This window comes from Nansenia antarctica, assembly GCF_963989245.1.
Source record: "Nansenia antarctica genome assembly, chromosome: 4".
NCBI lineage: Eukaryota > Metazoa > Chordata > Actinopteri > Argentiniformes > Microstomatidae > Nansenia > Nansenia antarctica.
In genome coordinates, this window is record NC_137689.1 from 22835019 (window position 1) to 22861075 (window position 26057).

The following is a 26057-nucleotide window of genomic DNA, read 5'->3' on the forward strand; positions in this document are numbered from 1 at the left end:
AGGAGACCTCTGCCTATCATGGCAGCAGCAGTCAACGGATATCTTCGGCTGTCCCTCAAGCAAGCTGCATTTCCCGTGCTAAATTCGCGTTAAATAAAATCGTTAATTTTGCACCAACGCAACGGAAACACACGACCAAACGTCTAAATGTGCTAAAATAAGGTGATGGTTGGCCAAAGCCCAACGTTTCTGTGGCGACTCTCCACCCCCCTGCCTCATTTCGGCATACAAAACAAATACGGCTTCGGGAGGCACCGTCTCCGTTTATCATAATAATACTGTAGGCTATTATTTCAATTTCCCATCGCTGTCCTGCATGCAACTGTTCGCGTTTGCATCAAATCGGTGTGAAAACAGAGGCTATCATGCACGAAAAAGGCCGACTCGTTCATAACCCGATATTCCTGACGGATGGTCCGTGAGATGCGCCACTTCTCCCGTCAGAGACGCTGACTGACACATCCACCGAACGAAAACGCACTGCCTATTTTACGAGCGTAAACTTCAGCGTAAAATAAACCTCTTCCAGACGGCAGAGGGAAAGAGCGAGTTCAAATTGATTAATCTCCGATTAATCTAATAGGCCATTCTTTCTGATATCACATGATGTGTTGTTTGCTCTTGCGTTTTTTTTTTCCTCAAACGGCTATTGTAATTTATTATTGCATATAATTGATTGGTTACCTTCAGGCTAACACTATTTAAATAAACAAACACCCCACCCCATCATAACCCTTTCCAATCCACCCGTTAGGTCTTCTACCAGGCATCACTCCAAGCAGGTGCGCAAATTGGGATTAGGCCTATTTTAGCTGACCAATGTAGACTCCAAATTAATTAAATCAGTAACAAGTAACAAGACGTATGTGTCTGATCAACGCAGAGGCTTAGCCTACATTGTTCATGTTAAGAAATTATGCAATCGCTTAATTATTTGATTGATACTCATGATGATAGTAGGCCTATTGCTATTTACAATTTGCATCATTAAATGGATCTTGTGTGAACGATATCGTACACTTGTTTCTGAACTGTATATTCCACCCAAACAGTCTATGTAACTAACTACAAAGTCATGATTTTAGTCCAAGTGGGACACAATGTGTTAGATGGTTAATGTATATCCCTATAGTGGTAGACCATGCAGGAATCACGCAGAATAAGTTTATCATAAAAGATGCGTTGGTTTAAATGAATTAATGGAGAATCAATAAAAAACAAATCATGTTTTGGTAGTATTTGGAGGTTCACTATTGAGCTGCCCAATGCTGGAATTTGGTCAATGCACTGGTTGTTGAGTACATTGAGTAAAAATGTGCATTTGGAGGAGGAGGTGGACAACGGGTAATGTTCAGCTGGCCTAACCGATGAATTAACGGCCCTTTTTTGTCATAGACCTATTAGGATCGACCTGTGTTGTCCGTTTTGGTTTTAGCCCATAGTGGATTTAGCTACAGTGTCGGCTACACTATTCTACAAAAGCAGTCCTCCAGGCACATATCAGTAGGCCTACATGGACATAAGGAGGTGAGAGTGTGGATAAAGCCAATGTGTATATCCTGCAGGAAGGGAACACACTTCAATGAAAAGTTTAAACATCTGAAAAGACCCGACCTGCAAATATTTTCAATTCCCTTCAGATGAACATTTCATGTACAGCACGTTGTGTGAAATGTCATGCACAAGGGGACACTCAGTAAATTAAACATAGGATACAGGAGGTATATTTTTGTCCGACATGCAAACAATTGCCTTAAAATCTAAGAGTTTCATCTTGTAGGTGCTAGCCAGAGCCTGACTGAGGCTATCCTTGCAGGCATGGAATGAGTTAAATCATCGACAGGTGCACTAGCCTGCAATGGTTTACATTTTCCAGCAGATGGTAGCAATGTCTCACTCCTTAGTAAGTCCCCTAACGCGGTCTGACTAGCTAGCCCATCGTCCAGACTCCAGACTACAGAGTCTGTCTCTGATTGAGGAGCACAAGAGAAAACACATAATCAGTAATCACAGTAATAAAAATCGGTTAGTCTTGGAAAAACACTACGTCTCAGACTGCCACCAACCCTTCATAGAGTAAAGATGACATTGTGCATGTAACATTTTAATTTTAATGATAACAATGCAGATTATCAACCAAAAAAAAACAAGAATATACGGTTAACTTAGCTTAAATAACATTTGCGTCTTCTGCTAGATTCAGACTCAGAGGACGTCAACATACAGCACTCGTATAGCTGTAGTAATGTACCTCTCCAGCCCCTGGGTGGCGATAATGAGCTACGTTTCATCACTAGATTAACTGGTGTCAGTCAGCGTGTGGCCCCTCAATGGTTTACTGAACATTTTCACAAAATACATTTCAAAACTATTTAAGATGGGGAAAAAGGCAGTGAGAAAATACAGGATGGAAAAGAAGAAGAAGAAGCACAGGGTGGGATGCAGATAGACGCAGAGACAAAGAAAAAGAAGATGAGTAGTTGGCACAAGTGTCAAAGGTTTTGTTGTCTTGTTATAAACTAGGCCAGTATGAACTCTGAGGGACCAGGCGGCAGGGCTGTGTGGAGGATGTGGTGTCATCAGGGTCAAACCTCAACTCCCTGATGGTGAAAGATGCCAGCGGGTTCATGCAGAGGTGAGAGAGGTCACTGAGAAAATAGAATTGTTCAAGGCACAATGTTCCATAATAATAATAATAATAATAATAATAATAATAATAACTTTAATTTATATAGCGCCTTTCAAAAAAACCAAGGACGCTTGGCTCTTAATTAATTAAGAGCTAAATGCGCCTGCCACATTATTTATTTGGCTTATCCTTACACTTATCCATGTTGATCTGTGTGTTTTACAATCAACAGACACATACAATTTTGACGACAACAATGTCTGATATCAAAAATGAAATAGTCACACGTTGTCTGCCTTCAGTTTCCAGACCATAGGTCACATTATGTGTGTCACCCCAGGAGGGGGAAGTGGGCAATAGCCTTGTGCTCAGATCTCTGAGAAATCAGATAAGATCACACTGGGGGTCTAATGTTGTGAGTTTACCCTGAAATATACCACAGGTTTGGATTTCCTGCAACGCCTCTTCCTGATTGGGTATGAGAGCAGAGAACACAACCTGCTTACGTAAATAAGGCGAGGGGAGAAAGCACAAGGAGCCAAAGGTGAGCCCCTGTTGCCATATTTCACGAGAGGCACCATTGTTTTGTTCTAGACTTATTTCTTGCCATGCAAAGTAGTTTCCGTTCCTGCGATCGGGTCGGGCCAATAAATTTGTTGTTCTGCAGAAAACAGACAATTTGTTGGCTGCAGGTGAACTCAAAACAAAACACTGCAGTCGGGGAGAACTCTTAACCAACACTGGGCCATGAGGACTGTCTGACCCTGAATACAGTATATCACTTTATATAATGTATACATTCATCATACCTTCTCAGCCACACACTCACATTCTCAGACACTCTCAAAACAAAGAGGAGACAGGGCTGAACCATATCACTCGTGTGCCTACGTCAGTGGTGAGAATATTACAATATCAAGTGATTGCCCCACAAAGCATTTCTTTTCACTGTTTATAATGTTTGTGTTGGGGTGAGAAAAACAGAAACTCCATCTGGAGTGTAAAGTTGGGAATGAGAGCCCCTGGCATGGGTCATGGACTTCCCCTTATGATACATAATAAATACACCGCCATTGAGGATGTCCGTTCGTCCACCCTGTTTTCCATGAAAGATCTGACAGCACAGTCACTCACTGTCTCTCTCCCTCTCTCTCCCTTCCTCTATTTATAGGGTCGTTTTTCCTGAAGTTGTTTTGGAGGCTTTAAGAGACCGCCTGATCTGATTTCCCCCCCCCCACCACCTTCTCCCCGCCTCTTTGTAGGATGAGACATAGGTACAGTAAGGCTGAATCACGTGCATGTTGACAATGACAATCTTCCACTGCGGGTTGAAAAAATTGGGACTTAGTTTAATGTAAATGAAAATAGTTTAATGTTAGGGGTAATGGGTATTAGTTATATCAGTGTTCAGTAAATGTTTTGTTTGTTTGTTTCGTTTAACCGTTATGTACGGCAACCTCTAATCTGGTTTGACACTTTATTTAAGATAGACTTGAAAAGTGATTACTTTTTAATGCTACTATTTGGACAATTTTGTTATCAATAGAAACGGTGCCAAAAAAAAGCACACACACACATACACAAAGAAGAAAAAAAGAACACTGAACGGGTGAGATGCCCAATGAGACAGGAGAAGACACTTCCTGGCCCATCCTGATTTGTGTGTGAAGTCACGACTTGGTTTCAGAATCAGTTAACTGCATGATCATTATTGACAGGAAAAGACAGTGTTGGATCCCCATAGACATTCTTGGGGCTTTGCCTCTACTATTAAGAAAGAGAGGTGAGGAGTTGTCTTGTGTGAGGAGTGTGGACCATGCCCTGTATGGCAGCCAGGTCTCGGAAGCCAGCGGATGTGGTCACGTAAATAAAGACAGGCCTCTACGCACGCACAACCAATGAAGCATCCCCTGTTTTTTTCTCACTATTATTCAAACGTCAAAACAATTTACACAAAGGAAAACAAATATCCCCACAGGTCTGGATGTTTATAGTGTCAGTGCATCGCCCAAGCGCTGTCTGCACCAAATATTTATACTGACACATACTTTTAATTCAGACTTGTGTTTTAGGCCATTGTTTTGTCATCATGTTAGAAATGGGGCAGTATTACACACTTCATCTGAATGTATTGGAAGCGCCCTCAAGCCAGAATTAATATTCTGTGGAAAAAAAGGTTTATCGCTTTATCTAAGGAAGCAAAGTAGTCATTGCTAAGCATTGAACTCATTTTGAGTGGAAATGTGATATAATATTGTTTTGCTGTGTATTATCTCATACCCATTTTGATACACTTTATCATGTATTTTTCTGCATGAAATGTCACATGACAGCCATAGACAGGACAACCATAGACACATCATGAAGAATCAAACAGGACAGCGTCTTACAATGTGTCATTAGTACAGTATATAAGATAACGTTTCAGAGAGAAAATCATGTGCATCCAAATCAGATTTTAGCAAGTTTATTTTATATTGTCCCTGAAGGAAGGACCGCCACTCCTCCTTATACTTGAGGCTAATGATTTAATGTGGACATTGATACTAACACAAACATGGTGGGTGGCCCGTCTGGGGAAAACAGAAGTCATAATATTCTCAGTTCCTAGGGCCTTATGTATCCCACAGGCTAAATAAAGAGTCACCTGATGGATACACTCTGATAATATAAATCAGGATATCCCATCAGGTTTGACAAAGTGCACCATTGTTTTGTTTCAAGTGGGAAGCCATCCTGACAGACATACTGTAGAGCATACGTGGTCTGTATACACTATTGGAGAGGACATGAGGTTCTGCTGAGCCTTCCTCTGTTGGGCAGTGTGGCATAGCGGACTGTGTGGTGATGTGAGTCTACAGGGACATTGTTCTTGAACCTACTGGCAGAGAAGGCCATGTTTCTGCCATGCTTGACCCACAGGAGAGAGAGAGGGGCTCCTATTTAAAACAAATGTAAATAGAGGGATCTACTCCAGGCCAGGCCGAGCCGGATCGAACCAGCCCTGAGAGCAACCCCTCCCGTCCGTCCGTCCCTCCCCACCATCCCTCCCCCAACCCCCTTGATACAGCCAGGGCCCCCGAAGAGCAAACAAACAAACAAACAAAATAGAGGAACCACGAAAAATTGAATCGATCGAGCGAACAAAGACAGGGTTCGGCGAGCCCTTGCTTCCGAAAACAAACAGTGGATTGTTGGTGCTTAACGTCAGATGTGTTTTCCAGTACCGGGTCCGTGTTAATTAGAGGAAGCTGGGTAGTGCTTCCCAGGGACTTCATTGTGATGTTCTGTACTGTTCCGCCATTAAGGGCCTGATCTGGGGAACCTCCGTGAGTGTTTGGCTCCTGCCCATACCTGCCTGCCTCTGCCAGAAAGGTCGGTCCCTGCCCGGAATACCTGGAATACGTCTGGCATCCGTGTTCTAGTCCTCCATATGAAAGGATGTCTGATAATGCTGTTAGATATGAATATCCATATGAATCACAGTCACACAGCCAATCTCAACATTCAGCTCAGTGCCAAATATCACATCATGTTCTTCCTGTCCTCTACTACGGTAATTGAGAAAAAGATTCTATGTCGAACAAAGTTTGTGAATTTAAGTTGAATACCGGTTAAAACATCCGCAAATTATAATTTATATAATTATATATAATATAGATATAATATAATTACTACTGATCATAGGAAGAGGAAAGATGCAAGAAACATTAGTTCAAGATGCAGTAGGAGAAGTAGTAATAGTTTCTGTAGAACAAATGTGTGAAAGGGGGAGTCAGAGAGAGGGGGAGTCAGAGAGAGGGAACGCCAAAGGGGAGACTTTAAGAATGAGTGATGACAGCCAAACAGAGAGAGTGAGAGGAGATATGGCAGACCTGACAGACAAACGGAGATGACTGGGGGGAGAGGAACTCGCTTTATAACAGGATAGCCGTCCTGTCTAGGACTCCAGCAGTAATGTTAAGGGGGGACTCTGGCATTACGGACCATCAGAGACTGCCAAGGCCCATCCTGACAACAGTTGGCTGCTATGACCTCTGACCTGACTATTGTTTCTTGACTCTAATGCTCTGCTGCACCAGTCTACAACTGGGCGTCTGGTGTGTGTGTGTCATGAGGACACACTGTAGGAAGTCTTGTGTTATCATTGAACACTCATCAGGTAACAGAAATCAACCCCCTGCGCAGCATACTCACAAGGACCTTTTGAGTAGTTGGCTGCTACTGTATGTGATGTGATTTCCACATGGGAAATAATCAGAACGCAACTGGGTTAAGATGGTAAACAAACTCCTCAAGTTGAAATACTCCCACACCCACGCCATCGAACTGCTAGGTTAATTGGGTGTTTCGGTAACAGTAACATTTGTTGGCATTACAGAGGACGCTGGCTTGAGACTGTAAGGGTACAATTATCACTGTATTTTCACTTCCTCTTTCAAATAACTAAACTCTGTCATCTTTAGGAGTATTTTCACACCACATTTTTGTTAATCTTTTTAGTAGTTCGCCAACCTTGTTATGGATACTGTATGTGAATTCTCCAAATAGTCTTCGTTAAAAGAACCAAACTCAGGCCTCTAAGTGAACAAAGAGGTGAAGAAACATTAAAGAACATTTTTTGTATTCACACTATCCTTCTTAATGAGGAGTCATTGCTGGTCCATCTTAGCAGTGAAGAGGTCTCATTCCACTTTGCTTTCACAGTGCCATTTTCCATTGGAACTCAGGCCAATTACATGCTGTGCATCTTGGGTAATTGCACATTGACCAGGACCGCAAATCTATAGTGAACCGAACACAGACCACCTCCTGAGAGGGTCTGAGTTCAATTGGAGTTCACAAAACTTGGCTCAAAGGGGCCAAGTCCGAAAATACCATGACATTTCCCTGAAATGGGCAGCAAGAGAGTCCTCATTCAAAGGCAGCATGAATACACAAATGGGTTCACTTTTTTCACCTCTTGCTTAAAGAAGACTGGATTGGGTTGAGTTTGGTTCTTTTAGAGGACTACATGTGAGATTCTTATCGCATTTCCCCCCCGTTGTGCTGTGCCGTTCCATAGTCCAGAGCTTCATCATTCCTTATTACCAGTGGAAAGGGGGATGGCTAAAACACTTTAGGACTTTCCGTTCAACGGAGGAATTTATAGAACTTGCATAGAGTTCATCTCGCATTTCCCCCGTTGATGTGACGAACTGAAAGCAGCAAGTAACAGGCACATAACGTTACATGTTTTAAGGCTGATCTGTGCATGATAATGCTGCATTTTGACATAATTCTTATCGCATTTCCCCCCGTTGAGCTATATAGCGGCACTTATTACAGTGAAGCGCTCTTATGACACGTAACTCCTCCTAGTCCCGGGTCGCTCCGTATAATGGAGTTTCTGAAAGTACGGCATGGCACGGCACGGCTCGGATACAAATGCGGCCCACTTCAGCCCTGTAGTGGAAAAGCACCATTAGACTCCTCCCAAGATGGTCTCAGTTAGGTACGCTTCAGAGGCGGGGTGTTGGGTCATTCACATACTGTATGTGACATGGTCTGATCAATTGTCGGCAGCAGATTTAATGTTCAGACTTTTATTTCGAAAAATGTAAATACATTTCAGCGTTGTTGAAAATCAATGACACACTCTCTAGTCAACTAATACAGCTTGTTTTGTGAGCCTGCTAACAATGTAAAGTAGTGAGTAGTGAGCTCTATAAGTAGAGTTATAGTTAACTAGGTAGCAATGGGGATTACTCACCGAATCCATTGCATTGCAGTATTTGGCTATTTAAAAATATATATATAAAAATAATAATAAAACAAATAAAAATGGCATGGACAAAAATTATGGGACCCTTAATCTAATATTTTGTTGCACAACCTTTAGAGGCAATCACTGCAATCAAGCGATTTCTGTAGCTCTCAATGAGACTTCTGCACCTGTCAACAGGTAGTTTAGCCCTACCTTGACCTTGGAGTTCAGCTTGTACATCTTTGGAAATTGTCCTTGGCTCTTTTTCTACCATTCACACTATCCTTCTGTTCAATCTGGGGACCATTTTCCTCTTGCGGCCGCATCCAGGGAGGTTGGCTACAGTCCCATGGACCTTAAACTTCTTAATAATATTTGCAACTGTAGTCACAGGAACATCAAGCTGCTTGGAGATGGTCTTATAGCCTTTACCTTTAACATGCTTTATGTATATGTCTATCATTTTCTTTCTGATCTCCTCAGACAACTCTCTCCTTTGCTTTCTCTGGTCCATGTTCAGTGTGGTGCACACGATGATACCAAACAGCAGAGTGACCACTTTTCTCTATTTAAATAGGCTGAATGACTGATTATAAGATTGAAGACATGTGTGATACCAATTGAAGAAAAAAGTTAGTTTGAAATATCACTATAATCCAATTATTTATTATATTTTCTAAGGGGTACGAACAAATCTGTCCAGGCCATTTTTAGAATAGAATTGATCTCTTTAGCAATAATCTATCTCTTTTCACAGTTTCTTTGCTTTACTCTATGACATACCAAAGGCATGCAGGTATACATGAGAAAATTGCTTTTAATTTCATCACTTTTCAGGAAGAATGAAACACTGTTTCAATGAGCTGTAAGGGTGCCAACAAATTTGTCCACGTCTGTACGTATGCAAATTCTAGCCAACCGCGAGTTCACCAATTAGCTGAGAAGGGCAGAATGTGAAAATATCCTTGGTTCATTCAAAGAGGACTGAGTTCCGTTCTTTTAGAGAAGACTACACTATATGTGAAAATGCCCATGGTTCACATAAAGAGGAGAGTTTTAAAGTGAAAATCCTCTGGTCACATGTGAGGTTTCAGAGATAAAGGCCACAGAAGGACAGTACAGAGTGTGTGAACACACAGAGTCCCTACTGGGCTGGGTCAGCGGACTTTATTCTTAACAGCGTTGATCAAACATGAAAAAGAGCCGCCGTGGCTGAACCCCTCGCCCGAAAAAGCAACAGGGAAGTTCCCTCCTAGTGCGTGGCGTAAACTTGGCTCCAATAAAAGCATCCGTTTGCCACCTTGATGGACAACAGGAAGCCTTTGTTTACAGAAAAACATCCCCTTGGTCAAAGCTGGGATGGGGTGTGACCCCCCTCAGTTTCCATGGCAGCCAGGCCCCCATACAGCAGCCATGGTGGGGCCCCGTCCTTCAACATCTCAGCGCAGTGAACAAAGCTGCCAGAACACAGAGTCGGGCAGAGACAAACAACGGAGACGTAAAGACCCACAAGTACAGTATGTCCTGCGTCAGATCCTACAGTATATCAGCTTGACTGACTGGTATGTATTGTTTAAAGCTGCTGTTTACTGGGTGCGTAGACATTAGTCTCATGGTCAGGGAACCACCTTTTCCTCCAAAAGATAAGTGCAGTACAGTAGGGACAGAAGCCAACAAGTTATAGACAAGAGGAAACATACACTGGGTGAAATGAGGGACATGGAAACATAAAATGTATTCAATATTTGAGTTTTATCTTGTAACAACTAGTCAACTGTGTGCAGCTACTCATGACAACAAATTGTCTCCAGAAAAAATGCCATGGTAACAGTCCAGCGGTGTGATTGGATGATAGCATTCCATTGCAGTTAACCCTGACCCTGACCCCATGTCACACTGGCTGGTTTTGCTACCCTGTTTGGAATATTTCTGGCGCTAACCCCGTAAAGTTGGTGCTGCTTCAGAGCAGGCCTATGCTAAAGTCAGCTAAAGTCAGGGTAAAGTCAGGGCTACGGCTTCCAACTCTCACGCTTTCACCTTCAGCCTCATCCTCTCATGCTGCCTAAACGATTCCCACGCCCAAACAATTCCCACGGCCAAACAAATGAACAGGCAATCGTCCGTCCCCATCAACGAAAACGATCTTCTCCACTAGCACCCATGACCCCCCACCCCCACCCCGCGGCAAGTACTACAGCTACCCAAAATCTCACTCCATGCCAGGTACCCAAAGTTGGCAACCCTGGTTAACCCACTTAAGGAAGTGCAAGTGTGAACACTCTTAGCCCGAGGCTAAGCGTAGTGTGAAAAGGCCTTTTATATACAGTATTACAAAAGTGTGCGTCCCCCCCAGCCCCAACAAATGAGAAGTTGAACAGGTTCAATCCCCCCAATCAATGGGTTTTTATTTACTCTGTCACAACAAATCAGATTCACAGTGAAAACATTTACAATTCATGTCAAATACAGTATATTCTCATCCATATCAAGATAACCAAACATTACAAAATTAGCAAAGAAAGACTGTGCAGTGTCCACATCACCCAATGAGAAACGATCAGGTTACACAACCTATAGAATAAAGAGGTATTAAACAGCATGTCTAGCCATAGATCATACTTTGCATTGCAATCTACAGAACAGTGAATTGCACAATAATTAGTTATATAATAGGAGGACAACAGCTTGAGAAGTAACATTTTTTGTCAACACTAACATCAAGGTATCAATTTCAACTGAAAGGTTTAATAAATTCATATTCATATAGGCTATAGCTTATTACAGTATGTTTAGTTATCAATATACAAGAAAATCAATATTTCAACATACATTTTATGTATAAAGATATTAATCAATCATGTATAGTCTTACTGTAGATCTCTTTCACAGCTATTGACACTTGGAAACAGCTCAAAAGCCCTTAAATTGATACCTTCATAGATAATCAAATATGTTTCACATAAAACCAATCAGAGAAATTAATCTGCATACTGGTACATACATGTACAATGAAACATGAAGAGTTATCTGAGCTTTACGTTTCAGAGCATGTACAGTATAGGCAGTACCTGAGGTCAAGTGTTGTCATTGCATTCTCTTGAAATGTATTTGTTATTTTTAATTGTGTAGCATAAACTGCACTTGTATTCCTTCTCAGTAGTTACACAGTATTTCTGTGATTCTGCCCCGTTGTAGAAAAAACTGAAATTGAAGGCTTTATTAAGATCGAATAAGTACTCGTCAAATTGTCTGCAACAACAAACTTCTGCCTCTCTGTTTCAGAGCAGAAAGCCAAAGTCATTTGGTCATCCAAGCTCCATCATAATAATTAGTCTTGACATAAAACAGAACACACAGAACACACAGATCTGATTCCTTTACGTTATTCCTCCTCGTTAATTTGGGGTTCTGATGGTGGTAGTGTGTTGCAGTTCATGGCAGTTCTCCTACGGTGCCGCCGGGGCCTGGTCTCAGAGAACCAGTTGGAGAGGGTCATGGCAAGACGCAGGATGCCCAGGCTGACGCAGTGCACCTCCGACGTGACAGGGATGTCAGAGAAGAGGGCGTGGTCCCGGCACAACAGAGCGGAGCTGTCGCTGCTCTCAAAGTCTCTGACAATGTTGAGGATCTCCTGACGCTCCGTCTGCCGCATCATCCCCCGCACATTCAGAAGAGTGGAGACGTGCCTACGCCTGTAAGGGGGGGGGGGGGGGTCAGAGAGACAAGTGTCAGAGCATTTCTGTGATTCTGAGACAGTTAGCCAGGAGCTACAGTACATGATCACAGCAGAGTCCTTTCGGGCCACCGCTTTCTGACAAAACTTGGGTTTGTTTACTTATTGTATCACAAGAAAACTCTTGGAGGAAAAAACGTTTGGAACCACAGGCTTAAATCGTCATCAGAACAAAGGGTCCGTCATCAGTGAGGTGTGGTTTGACGAAACTGGTAAAAGAAAAGGTGACAAACAGTCCCAGGGAGAGTGACACGGTGTGCTCGGCACAGGACCCGGCAGTCTTTGATCTCTTAAAATACCAGAAGCAAGTGCTAAGCAGTGAACAAAAGGACACGCAGCTCCTCGTGCCTGAGCGAGTTAACATGTGTCCAGATCTGATTGACTCCGCTGCTCCCGCTGCCTCTTTGATTCAGAGTGTGGCACCAGACTGTCTCCCGCAGGGTGGCAGGAACAGGAAGTACTCCGCAGCAGTTTCCTGTCTGCTCCGGCCACGGGTCATGCGTCACACACTGTGGTATGCTGCCAGCCAGCGCCTGACCCCAAGAATCACACAAATAGAGAGAGGGGCCCCTTGAGGCCGGCAGGCACTGCCACTCACAAAACAGCCACTCTCTCCCCTCTCCAAAAATAACTGTTTATGTAGATTTGTTTCGTAACTTTTTTTCCATGTTTTGACCCATTGTGTAAAAGTCCTGTAAATGTTCCTACCTATGTCAAAAACAGCACTTTGAGAAAGTGCAGCGATAAAAAGAAGGAGAATGTAGGCCTTTTGGGGGCACTGTGGCATGGCGTAGATTAGAACAACCCCTGTTCCCCCCTGTAACCCCTTGAATGGTAATAGTACTTGCCAGATTTGTACTCAGATACAGTGCAGTTTTACTGTATATATATGTTACGATGTCACTTTTTTAGATGTGTCAGAAATCCTATCAGCTGAGGATGATAGTGATGGCCAGCTGATTCTTCCCCCGCACCAAAGGTGTGCTTCACATACCCTCAACCTTATTTCTACAAGTGATGTGGAGAAGTACATCACTTCCAAACCAGAGAGCAAGGCTGTGTATAGGAGCAGCACAGCAAAATGCACAGCTCTCTGGACGAAAGCAAGCCGATCTACCGTTGCGTCAGAAACGGTGGAGGAGGTTAACAAAAGAAAGCTCCTGGTACCGACATCCACAAGGTGGAATTCCTTTTACGAAGCCATAAAGAGAATCGCAGAAATCCCCATGAATGAGCTGACTACTCTGTGCAACAAGCTGGGAGTGAAGTGCTTCAAAGACCAGGAGTACCAGTACCTGCATGAGTACTGTACCGTCATGAAGCCTCTAACTATAGCACTGGATATCCTACAAGGTGACTGTCCGTATGGGACTTTACTGCCCACACTTGAAGTCCTGATGCAGAAGACCCTTGCTGTGAAAGACACCCTATCCAAGATGACTGCAGGCCTTCCAGATGCCATAGTGCAGGTATGCTATGTTGTTCCATCTTAAAGATAAATAAATACATTTTCATTGCACTATTCATGAACATGGAGCAGAGTCACACCATACTGCAGTATGTAGGTTGTCAGTTGCACAAACTAATTGCATACATAATTAGTAAATAAAGGTATAAATAATAGACCTTATAGGCTACAACTAGATAATAATAAACATATCAAATTATATCTTTCAGGCTATCCAGACTCGTTTTGCCAGTGTGCTGGACAACAAAGATGCCCTTCTCGCAGCTGCTAGTTGTCCAAAATTCAAACTCCGATGGCTGAGAGATGAAGGTAGGAGGGAGCAAGTAAAGGAGCTTCTCACAGCAGAATGTCGCAAAACTGCTCCTGCAGCACAGAGCCCTGCCAGTGTACCCACCACGACTGCCAACCAAGGCGAGATGGACTTTTTTGCTTTTGAGGCGGAGCCAGAGGAGACCTACTCGGCAGAAAAGGAAGTCATGGACTACTTGAGGTCAGGGCATGAGCTTCAGATTCTGAATCAGTATCCAAACATTAAGAACATTTTCTTGAAGTATAACACTCCAACCCCATCTAGCGCTCCTGTAGAGCGGCTCTTTAGTCTGGGAGGTTTGGTGCTCACGCCTAGAAGGAACAGACTTTCTGACAAGAGGTTTGAGAAGCTTCTGTTAATGAGATACAACCACTGGTTTACTCGCCCCTTTCCACTGTTTCACTCATAGTGTGTTCATGGCCTCCATAGCGTGTTCATGGCCTCCATAGCGTGTTCATGGCCTCCATAGCGTGTTCATGGCCTCCTTCCAGTCTTGACAGCTGAGTTCACTCTTCATTGATAAACTCAGACTCACCCAGTTTAGGATTAGGATTATATTAGGATCATATCTGAATGGTCAGGGTAGGTTTTAGGTTTTGTGAAACCACTCCTTGCTAGTTACTGTGTTAAATAAAGATTATATTTATTTTATTGTTTAAAAACAAGTATTTATGTTGGGTGAGGCAAAGAAAGACTCTTTATTTTGTTGTTTTAAGTTATTGTTTAAAGTTTAATTATGTAATTTAAGTTACTGTTAAAATAAAGTGAGTTTTGGCAAAACCAGTTTTCATTTTTATGTTGCGGGGGGTGGGGGGGGGGGGGGGTCGGGTGCCTAGGCAGCTGCCAATAGTAACTAAAAAAGTAACTAGTAATCTAACTTAGTTACTTTTTAAATCAAGTAATCAGTAAAGTAACTAGATTACTTTTTAAAGGAGTAATCAGTAATCAGTAATCAGAATACTTTTTCAAAGTAACTGTGGCAACACTGGTTACGGTACATGTGGGAATACGGTACATGTGGGAAAACTAGGGTTAGGGTTAGGTGCTAGGGTGACTTGGTACATGCTGGCATGTCTAACCCTAACCCTAACCTTAACCCTAACCCTAACCTTAACCCTAACCTTAACCCTACCCCTAATCCTAACCCTAACCCTAACCGTAGCACCCTAGCACCTAACCCTAACCCTAGTTTTCCCACATGTACCGTATTCCCACATGTACTGTAACATATATACTGTATACTTTAACCCTTACCGTATATCTGGAAACTCCTTCACCAGAACCGCAACCTCCATCTGAATAGATGGGGTGTCCTCCAGGAGAATGATGTCAGCTAGGTGACAGATGACACTGTCCAGCCAAGACGATCCTGACTCCTGAGATAGAGAGAGACACTAGAGATGAGCCTACATTAACATGGACCAGCAACTCTAAAATCAACTTGCACTTTTTACTCCTATTTCTTGTTTTATTCCTGTTTTCATTGTGTTGTATTTATTCTATCTATTTCTTTTCTCCTACCTCTTGCTTTATTGTATTGCATTTTATTTACTTTTGTTTTCAAGTTCAGCATGACTTGTGCTATATAAATTAAGTTTGATTGATTGATTTATTGATTGATTGATATATTTTGTGTAAACAAAGACAATTCACTCAGCAGCCTTTCTGTCACACTGTTGCACTGCCATGCTTATGCGCCAACAGAACTTCTGGCCTGTGAAACGTCTTGCTTGAGTGAATCTGAAACATCTCTAAAGTCATCCAGCATTCATGGTGACTTCATATTGCGTCTACCTTTAACATACAGTAAATGCAAATATTATGACGCAAACAGTAAATCATCACCACTACAATCAACACAGATTCGCCTCCTATAATTAAGCTTGGACAAATAAAGTCATTAATAACACTCATATACCATTATCACTGACACAGACATAACGGCAAACATAATGCTTCTCACAGCCAAAATGATTTTCAGATTGACCTATTTTTTCCCATGCTGTGGTTTTTCTCAGAAGTACTTTTCTCAGGGGAAAAAGTCTGCAGCGCGGCATGCGAAACTTAACCTCTGCATTCACTAAAAATACCCTCTTCTTTTTTAGACAGCGATTAAAAACTAATTTCCCCCCCAGCGTTCACAGACACCTTGTACAGATCCTCCACCAAAAGGCCATCAAGGCCGTTTCCAATCACATCAAAGCTGGCCAGCTGACAGGAACAGGAAGTTCCTCAGAACACGGAGACTTCCTGTTGTCAGCCAAGGTGACAGACGGTTGTTTGAACTGGCACAAGGAGAGGGGGCAAATGCCACGCTGGCAGACCTAGTTTCTAGGACCCTCTTCCCCTCCAGTGGATGCTAACATTCATCCATCTCCATCTCGCTGACGGCAGGCCATTCTCCAGCCTTCTGCTCCGTATCAACATTGTCTGAGTTATTCCTGACCTGGCGACCCCCAGGGTCATGGCACCATCCATAACAGACAGGTCCTGCATTCCTCACTTTTAACCCTTTAGTTTCCTTTTTTATGAATCAGCTCCTGGTTTAAGGGCTTTTTCAGTACAAGGTCACTGAAGCCATGGGAGAAATCTGTCATAGGTTGGTTTTTTTGATAACGGTTTCCATAGTGTGACTGGAAGCAGACATTATACGACGTCATGCAGCTTTCATAAGAATGTCTGTATGGAAGCCGTTAGAATAGTCTGTGGTGATATAAGTCATGTTGTGTGCTGGGGAGTTAGGGTCGTCACGTCGTTCCCACGCCTCTTTGTTCTCACGTTGTTCTTGCAGAGAAATTGTTATTAGCCGATTGGGTTTGAATGAAGCCCTGGCAGCGAGAGGTTACATTTGGCTTTGAGAAGAGATGTTTCCAGAACAACAACTCCCTCCCCTTTTTCGTTACTCTCGAAAACAGTACACAGGACACTACGTGTCACTGCCCCTGGGGACCAGTGAACATTATTGGCTGTTCCGTTTTGAGCTGTCTGTTGACTGGTTGGCAGTGTGGCAATCACATTACAGGTCTACACCCCTCGCTAATAATGACTTACCAGGTCTTTGAAAAGTCCTTTGAGCTGTTTGGCTTCATCCTGTAGGCGAAAGGCCATCCTCTTCCTCATTTTCAGAGATGTGCAGATGACCCGCCCACGCATGATGGCACGAACATACTCCACCAGGACACGCCTGTGCACCTCTCCCACCAGTATCTGTCAATCAATCAATCAATCAATCAATCTACAAGTCAGTCAGGTGCAATACAACTTAATATACAAACATAAGATAATAGGGTCACAATATAATAATAATAATAATAATAATAATAATATCACCACAAGTCCAAATACAGCATTGCATAAAGTGCAGTGTCATAGTGTAATGTGTGTCATTTGTAATGTGTGTCAATTGTACCTGATACGGTGGGCAGTCCATTCTTCTGAACTTCTTGAAGTGTTGTTTGATACTGGCTTCAATGGCCTCAAAGGCCTCGGTGTTGTTCAGCCATTTCCTCTTCACCAACTTGTCAAAGAAAGGCTGGAACAGGAAAAAAAGGTTTAACTTGATGGCAAAACTATTTGCAATATTTCAGATTCAATGTGAGCATATGAGTTTGTGATGGATCAATTACATAGATGTGTTGATTAAATACACATATACATATACAGACATTTTGTGAATTATTTTCAAAGGCCTATGGGAATATGATATACCACATAGGTAATGGCGCATGGGTCTAAATGTGCTTTTTGATATTGAGTGGAAGGGTCAGTCAGTGTAAAATAAAAAATAACATCAACAACTCACCCTGATGTGCTCAAACAGTCTGTCAGTTAGGACCCTGACTGACTGGTTGATGATCCTATCCAGGGAGGAGTTTGCTCTCTGAGAGGACTCCTCACTGCCCTGTGGGTCACACTGCCTGCAGCGCAGCACAAAGGATCTGCACACACACACACACACACACACACAAATAAATAAGTACACTTATACTACACTAGAAAATACACACAGACACACAGAATGTTGTCCCAGAAGACCCGCCCCTGTCGACACACACCTGAGGGGAGGACAGCAGTTGACCAGAGCGATGCTCCTGGAGACATATCCATCCCCCCGGTCCCCAAACTCAGCCTGGGTCTCATGAAACATCTCCACCTTCCTCTGAAAACTGGACACACAGCACCGAATATACAACAGATATAAACTGGACACACAACACCATATATACAATAGATATAAACTGGACATACAACACCATATATACAATAGATATAAACTGGACATACAGCACCGAATATACAACAGATATAAACTGGACACACAGCACCGAATATACAACAGATATAAACTGGACACACAGCACCGAATATACAACAGATATAAACTGGACATACAACACCATATATACAATAGATATAAACTGGACACACAGCACCGAATATACAACAGATATAAACTGGACATACAACACCATATATACAATAGATATAAACTGGACATACAGCACCGTATATACAACAGATATAAACTGGACACACAGCACCGAATATACAACAGATATAAACTGGACATACAACACCATATATACAATAGATATAAACTGGACACACAGCACCGTATGTACAACAGATATAAACTGGACACACAGCACCGAATATACAACAGATATAAACTGGACACACAGCACCGTATGTACAACAGATATAAACTGGACACACAGCACTGAATATACAACAGATATAAACTGGACACACAGCACCGTATGTACAACAGATATAAACTGGACACACAGCACCGAATATACAACAGATATAAACTGGACACACAGCACTGAATATACAACAGATATAAACTGGACACACAGCACTGAATATACAATAGATATAAACTGGACACACAGCACCATATATACAACAGATATAAACTGGACACACAGCACCGTATGTACTATTGTACATAATAGATATTGATACAGCACAGTGCACCCTACTATGCCTCTCTGAAAGTTGACGACATATAAGTAAAGCATACAGGTATTCTGCATTATAACTGATTATATGAATGATGTATGATCCCTCTCTCTTTACCTGTACAGGAAATCAGCCAGTCCATTCAGGCTGCAGCGGGCCACTCTGGCCCCCAAAAACTGGCTCACAGCTGTGGATCTATCCAGGTCCATCTTCAGTCTCTGTAACACCCAGACACACACACACACACACACACACACACACACACACACACACACACACACACACACACACACACACACACAGATCAGAATAGGACAATCAAAATTGTCCATGAAGATATCACATTAAAGATTCACACTAAATGTGTTTTAGGAAATGTCGAAATGCCTTATATACTGTATCATTTTGGTGACATTCCTGGCGTAGGATATGTAGGTAACATCAGACAGATTTTGGGGACTGGTATTGTTCTGGAGTGTGACAGACCTGGATGACAGAACGGGCCAGAGAGGACTGGTACTCCTCTATGTGTAGCGTCTGGGCCCAGCGCCTTTCCTCCTCATCCAGAACCTGAGTCAGTTCTGTTGTCACCTTCTCCTGAGAACACAAAACAATATTACCATCCTCTAAGAGAAAATCTGGGCAGTCAGTGTAACGACAACTTCTGTAGGTGAGCAGTTTGTATAAACAAGACAATGGGAGGGATAGCGGTTCAAAAAACAAAGTTCGACATGTGTGGCCAAATCACCTCAAATGAAGAAACTTTGAGGTGATTTGGCAACACTTATTTTCAACCCCTATCACTCCATCCATCATTTTCTGTTAGCTAGCGGTGGTTAAAGTTAGCTGAAGTTGGTAAACAAATCGGGACCATGGATTCCAGTTTCTCCTGGCCCATAGGCTATTTTCAAAGTAAGGAACTCTCTGACTATGAGTTGTAAAATAGCAAACTATCTCTTTAATAGGGTCTATTTCAACACAGGCTATGATCTACCACATGATTTAGGTTCAGGCGTATTGTATTTTTACCCCGACAGTGTTGAGGCATTCCTGCTCCAGTCGGTCCACTGTGTCTTGGGGCAGTAGGGGCTCCAGTGGGGCGTAGTTAATGGGTGTGGTCGTGCTAATGGTGCCCAGGACATCCCTTAGAGATTGAATGAGAGGGAGGGTGAGGTAGAGTATAGTTGTTGTGAGTGGCGTTTCATTTAACCCTGACATCTCTGCCGGTCTTTTTGAATTGCTGAATTACTGTTTACATTCACACTTTTCCTTGATGTGATAACTTTGTCAGACAGATGGGGTTTTTTGACATTGTTTGTGTTATATCATTCAGTTCTGCCACTGACCTGTTGTAGATGTTGTAGAACCAGTCCAGTAGGGAGTAGACGTCAGTGATCTGAAGTGGCGAGACAGTGATGGTGTGCAGTCGCCGGGCCACCGCCCGGTGGTAGCTCTGCACGTACACCTGGAAGGCAGCGAACTCCTCCGGGTAGATGGACACCGCGTTCCTCCGCGCCGCGTCCAGGTCGTCCACCATGCGGCCCCTCAGGCGCTCCAGGTAGGAGGCCAGCTGCCCCGCCGGCGTGTCCACCTGCTGGGGCAGGCTCCAGTCTGCCGCCTGGCCCACCGCCTGCCTCCATTTCAGCTTCAGCTTGCGGGGCCTCTGGCTGAGCTTCGGCTGGGGCTGGGAGCTCTTTGTCTGGGGCTGGGAGGTCTCCTCTCTCTGGGCCCAGCAGGCCGCGTCGGCCTGCTCCTCCTGCTGGATGACCAGCACCACCAAGCCCAGGTTGGGGCCGGCGCTGGGCTGGCGCAGGGACTCCCTCACCACGTCCCACATCTCCTTCTGCAGGGCCTCGTACAGCAGCTCCACGTCTTTGGCCTTCCGCCGGGCCGCATCCCGAGATGCGTTGGGGCTGGAGAGGTCGTCCAGGGGGGGAGGGGTCCCTCCGGGAGTGGTGGCGGGCGTGGGGGGCTGGAGGGACAGCAGCTCACACTCGCGCTCCAGCTCCTGGATGTGTGTGTCGGCTAGGAGAAGGTCCCTGTGGTTCACTAGCTGTAGGATCTCCAACACTGAGGGGACATACAGAGAGAGAGAGAGAGAGAGAGAGAGAGAGAGAGAGAGAGAGAGAGAGAGAGAGAGAGAGAGAGAGAGAGAGAGAGAGAGAGACAAAGAGAGTTAGGTCTCATATAAAGAAAGTGGGCTATGAATGCTGTAACATAGAGAAAGGGACAGTGGAAGAAAGGAGAGCAGCAGGAGGGTAACAAGAAAGGGTTTGGTAAGAGAGAGAGGATAGGATAAAATTTTTCTCTGTATGGCACATTGAACACATTGTATTACATGCCTATTGCCTGCCTATGTACAGTATTGGCAAGTGCTGTATGTAATTGCCTTGTTGAGTATTTGGTTGTTGAGAGCAGGTCAAATAAACCCTGTCCTATCCTTTTGTCTAGGTCCTTGTGGAGCTCTGTAAACAGTAGCCTGGTTGAAGTTCTACAGTATGTGAAGGAATCTGCAGCAAGAGGAAATGTGGTAATTTCCCTGCTTTCGCAGTCTGGTGCTGATTGAACTCAATGACTCAGGGAGTCTGGGGACCTTTCACAGCTCATCAGAGACCAGAGTCAGATTGGGAGGAAGTACTGCCGGAGGTGACCAGGAAGTGCCTATGGTCTTGGAGTTGATAGACTTCAGTGACCACTGAGCAGAACTCATATGTGAACACTGAAGGTTGTTGCAGGTATTCACTGTTGTAACTCTGAGCCTTGGAGGTTAAGAGTTAACTGCAGTTACAGCCTTTGATTGGCTGGTTTAGTAGAAAGCTTAACTTTTACCTCATAATATGATAATAATAGTAATAATAATAATAATAATAATAATAATAATAATATTATCCCACTCTGATTGATTTGTTGTTTGGAGTGACACTCTTACCTGAGAGAGGCTCTCTTGGTTTGACTACTGGCTCCTCCTCCACCATCTCCTCCTCGGCCTCCTGGGAAATGCGGTCCGACAGCGATTCCATTTTCATCTTGCCCAGACTGACCATCTTCAGGAAGGAGGGGCGTCTGCGTGACTCTGCCTCTGGGTCTGGGCTCAGGTCCCCACAGGGCAGGCTCTCTCTGCGGACCTCCTTATGTCGCCCTGCCAGTCTACAACAAAAGTACAATCATCAGAAGACAAACCACTAACACTTTTTAAGGATTCAACAAAAAAAGCTCTGAGCTATTTCTCCTTGATCCAAGAACAACTCCTTCTACAACTACTTTTACTGCTTTTACTGTCACCACATAATGGCATTGAAGAGAGACCGGCTATGTGTGAAGATATTGTAAGAGTAAAATGTTACAGGTGACTACAATATCTAGACCAAACACTGTTAATATTTAGAACAAGAGGGAAGCACCCTGGATTGGAATGTTTGTTTCCCTCGGGTGTTAAACCTGGCTGTTGTGGTCATAATAACAACAATGTCCATGTTATAAATAGTCCCATTCCCTCAGTGCTTAAATATACAAAGTAGCATTGGTAAACAAAAGGGGTTCCGTACATTAACAGGTCGCTGTACGGTATTACATAAGCCACTACGAAATAATTACACGCTGTGTAAGACTATGGATTGAGCATTTCCACCTTATTGTTGTAGCTTGGTGGTAGGTCTGTCTACCACAACACTGTAGCTACAGGGAAACTGTGACCTATTATGAGCATGAATGGGCTGCTATCTAGCTGATGTCACTGTAACATCTGTCTATCTATCTGTCTATCTATCTATAGGTCTGCACTCTGTGCACTGTAGTGTCTGTCTTTGTAACTCCAGATAACCCCAACCCCTCACCGGAGGAGGTTCATGAGCTCCTCTGAGCTCCTACGGAGCCCCTTCCTCTTCTCCTTCTCTGGTGGCCGTGAGTGGGGGTCCGTGCAGCTGCGCAGGGAAGCGCTGGTCCCCCACACGCTGCGTCCAGACATACGAAGCCCCTTCCCCAGCTTCCCCAGGGTCTTCAGGGGTGATGAGCCACAGATCCGCTCCAGGGTTCCCCTCAGTGGCCTTCCTCCTTTAAGGGTCCCGGCCCCGTGCCTCTCTGCGTTCACCTCATTCTCCTCGTCCTCCCCGTCGCGGGAGTTCCTGCGTTGGGGCTTTCCCCCCCCACCACCCCCCCCCAGAACGTGATCCCTGTCCCCCTCATTGTGCTCCTCCTCTTCCAGGTCCACCTCCTCAAAGGGGTTCAAGTCCAAGTTCAGCCTGGGCAGGATCAGCTCCCCGTTCCCAGTGACCTCTCTCTTGGACGTTACTGGGAGTTTCTTAAGGATGGGCATGCTTGCACTCAGGATCAAATACTGCAAGATAGAAGACAGCTCAGTTAGAGCAGTAAGCGATTAGTGACTGTTTAAAGAATACCAAGACGGTAGGAGTGCTGGCTGAAAAAGGTCGAATGAATCAGAGATCAGAAAAGAAACAACATATTGCATATTGACTCTTTCAATAGAAGAAAATAAAACATGTTCATTCATGGCCACCTGTTTAACACATACTAATGTTATTAGGTCGGAGCAAATGCTCTGAATTCTTACAGAGGTTTCATTGAGGTTTCAGCCAGCACTCCTACTGTCTTGGTATTCTTTAAACAGACCAAACGTCTGGTTGCTGCCACCTTTCTGCCTCTCTTGGACTACGGTGATGTCTTGTACATGAATGCCTCTGCTACCTCTCTTCAACATCTGGATGCAGTTTACCATGGCGCGTTAAGATTCATTACAGGCTGTAAACCCCTTATACATCACTGTGTGCTATACTCTCTGGTTAACTGGTCATCTCTCTCTATCCGCCGAACCCTTCACTGGTATATTTTCATTTACAAATCCATCCTTGGTCTGCTCCCCTCCTACCTTTCTAACCACCTGTCACGCAAGCAATCCGTCTACGGCCTTCGCACACAGGACATCATCACATACTCCATCCCCTTGGTCCGGACCATGAAAGGCAAAAGGGCGTTCTCATTTGCAGCCCCTGCCTCTTGGAATTCATTACAGCAGAGTCTGAAACTGTCTCAGCTGATCCCTCTCTCCAGTTTCAAGCTCTTGCTGAGAGACATACAGTGTGAGTCCATGATTTGTTCTTGCTATTAAGTTGACCCTCCCTTTTGCCCATTGCTGACCCCTCCCTGTCCCTAGATCTTTAGCTGTCTAGTTTTAGGTTTTTGTAGTTTTAGTTTAGTTTTAGACTGTTTTTGACTAGTTCTAGTTTTAGACTATGTAGTTTTAGTTTAGTTTTAGTCTATATTGACGGAAAGTCTAGTTTATCTTAGACTATTTTAGACTAGTTTTAGTTTTAGACTATGTCGTTTTTTGTTTAGTTTTTAGACATTGTAGGCCAGGTTTTGTATTGTATTTGTTTGTGGTGGATGTTGTATGCCTGTGAACAGGTCACACTTAAAAATTAGCCCTTGGGGCTCAATGTGTTTCTTACCTGTATAAATAAAGGTTTAATAAAAAAATACAAATGTGTTTTAGGTTCCTAAGTCTACAGTATACAGGGAGCATTTACACTGTGTTTCCCATACACTTTGAACGCACTTTGAATTGCCCCTGTTGTATGAAATGTGCTATACAAATAAACTTGCCTTGCCATACAATTGAATCATCACAATCAAAGTGGCTGAACTCACATACCCTCTACCTATACCCTGAGGACAGGACATGCTGTAGCATCATACGCCTGCATAAGCCTTATGTATAATGCTGAGGTGGGCTTCAATTGTATCTTAAGCAACAGGGTATAGAGATTGATATCAATCCTTAAAGAGTTATTGTGAGCTCATTTGGTAAATTCAATTGGTCACAATTTCAATGAGAATCATGACAGCTTCTGGGCATTGGAAGCAAATAGCCTGAAACAGCTCAGTGAGTGAGTGAGTATGAGAGGATATGAGTTTGGATTTGAAGGAGGTTGATAGCAGAGTGGCTATATACAGTTATTCCACAATTACAAAAGCTAATGGAGGTGTTTATATGAAGGATTCCTTTTCATTCCATTACTCAGCTCAAATCCAAACGAAAATGATTGTGGTAAAATATCGATGTGTCTAGGGAAACGTTGTGTATATTTGTTTTACAATATTTGTGTATTAAACAGCTAAATTACTACAAACATCTCCCTTCAGGAGCACATACACATTTGTGTATGTTGAATTGTGTTGAGGTCATCTGGTGTAGACACATGTGATGCCAACACTAGCACTAGCAGGAGGTTTGTCCATAAACAAAAGCTGAACGCTTCTGTCCTGGCAGGCTTTCAGGAAATATGTGTGTCTGTCTGCATTCTTTTGTTTCACAACAACACTTAACATCAACTTAATACATTCCTTTGGTTTCCACTAAAGAGTTTGATATAACATCCAGGAATTGATTAAATCACTTAAAACTTCACATTAAGTTCTCGGTGAAACAATGAGTTGGGTGAAGTGGTTCAGTGCCTGGCTGCATAAGCCTGCAGCTGCAGCTCTCGAGGTATGAAGCTAATGCCTGGTCTCACGTGTGATTGTTCACATGTAATTGTTCTTTTCTTAAAGATAGACAGATGAACGTGGACCCTTAGACATCACTTACTATTTAGATTTATATTAGCTAGCATAAATATAACTGTCAAATGGTGATGTGTGTGTCTCATTGAATAAATTCTATCCCAGATTTAGCTTTTAGCTTTCTCTGAAAAAAGAAGAACATTTCCATCATCATGTCTTCAAAGAGGTGGTAACTTGAAAGGTAATATAGGATAATGATTCTGGTTCCTTCAGAACTAATGTGTATATTCAAATGATGTATTGAGTGCTATAATGGTGCTGAACTAAATAAAACAAAACAAAAAGTGAATCGGTCTGTATCATTCAGCCTGAAAAAGAACCATAAAACAATCACAGCATATTGTTGTAGTGAACCAGGCATTGAAGTAATGCTGATAGCTGTATAACTCAGACATCTAGGTCTTACTCTAGGGAGTATGTGCTTGCCGTATGTTGGACTCATGCATGGTTGTTTTCATTATGACATGATTGCATTGACCCCAAGGTTAATCAGATAGTGCTACAGTATATTGTACGAAGGTTCCATGCAATGTGAAAAGACCATGACAAAACAAAAACAAAGTCTGGGGAATTATACCATTGTTTTAAATGAGAACTGTGTGTTCTGTGAACCTTTAAGGAGTAGTG

General features: G+C 43.3%; 1 protein-coding gene across 1 annotated transcript; it reads right to left on the minus strand.

The window, feature by feature from the left end:
- Positions 1 to 11757: 11757 nt before the first annotated feature.
- On the minus strand, positions 11758 to 23166 carry exoc3l2a (exocyst complex component 3-like 2a; the record flags this gene model as incomplete). The annotated part of the gene is made up of 12 exons (XM_080529253.1): positions 11758 to 12067; positions 15141 to 15262; positions 16938 to 17093; positions 17296 to 17418; positions 17689 to 17824; positions 17942 to 18052; positions 18972 to 19072; positions 19341 to 19451; positions 19884 to 19998; positions 20201 to 20924; positions 21784 to 22001; positions 22688 to 23166. 12 exons carry the CDS (start codon positions 23164 to 23166, stop codon positions 11758 to 11760), a joined length of 2706 nt encoding a protein of 901 aa, XP_080385379.1.
- Between the last annotated feature and the right edge of the window lie 2891 nt (positions 23167 to 26057).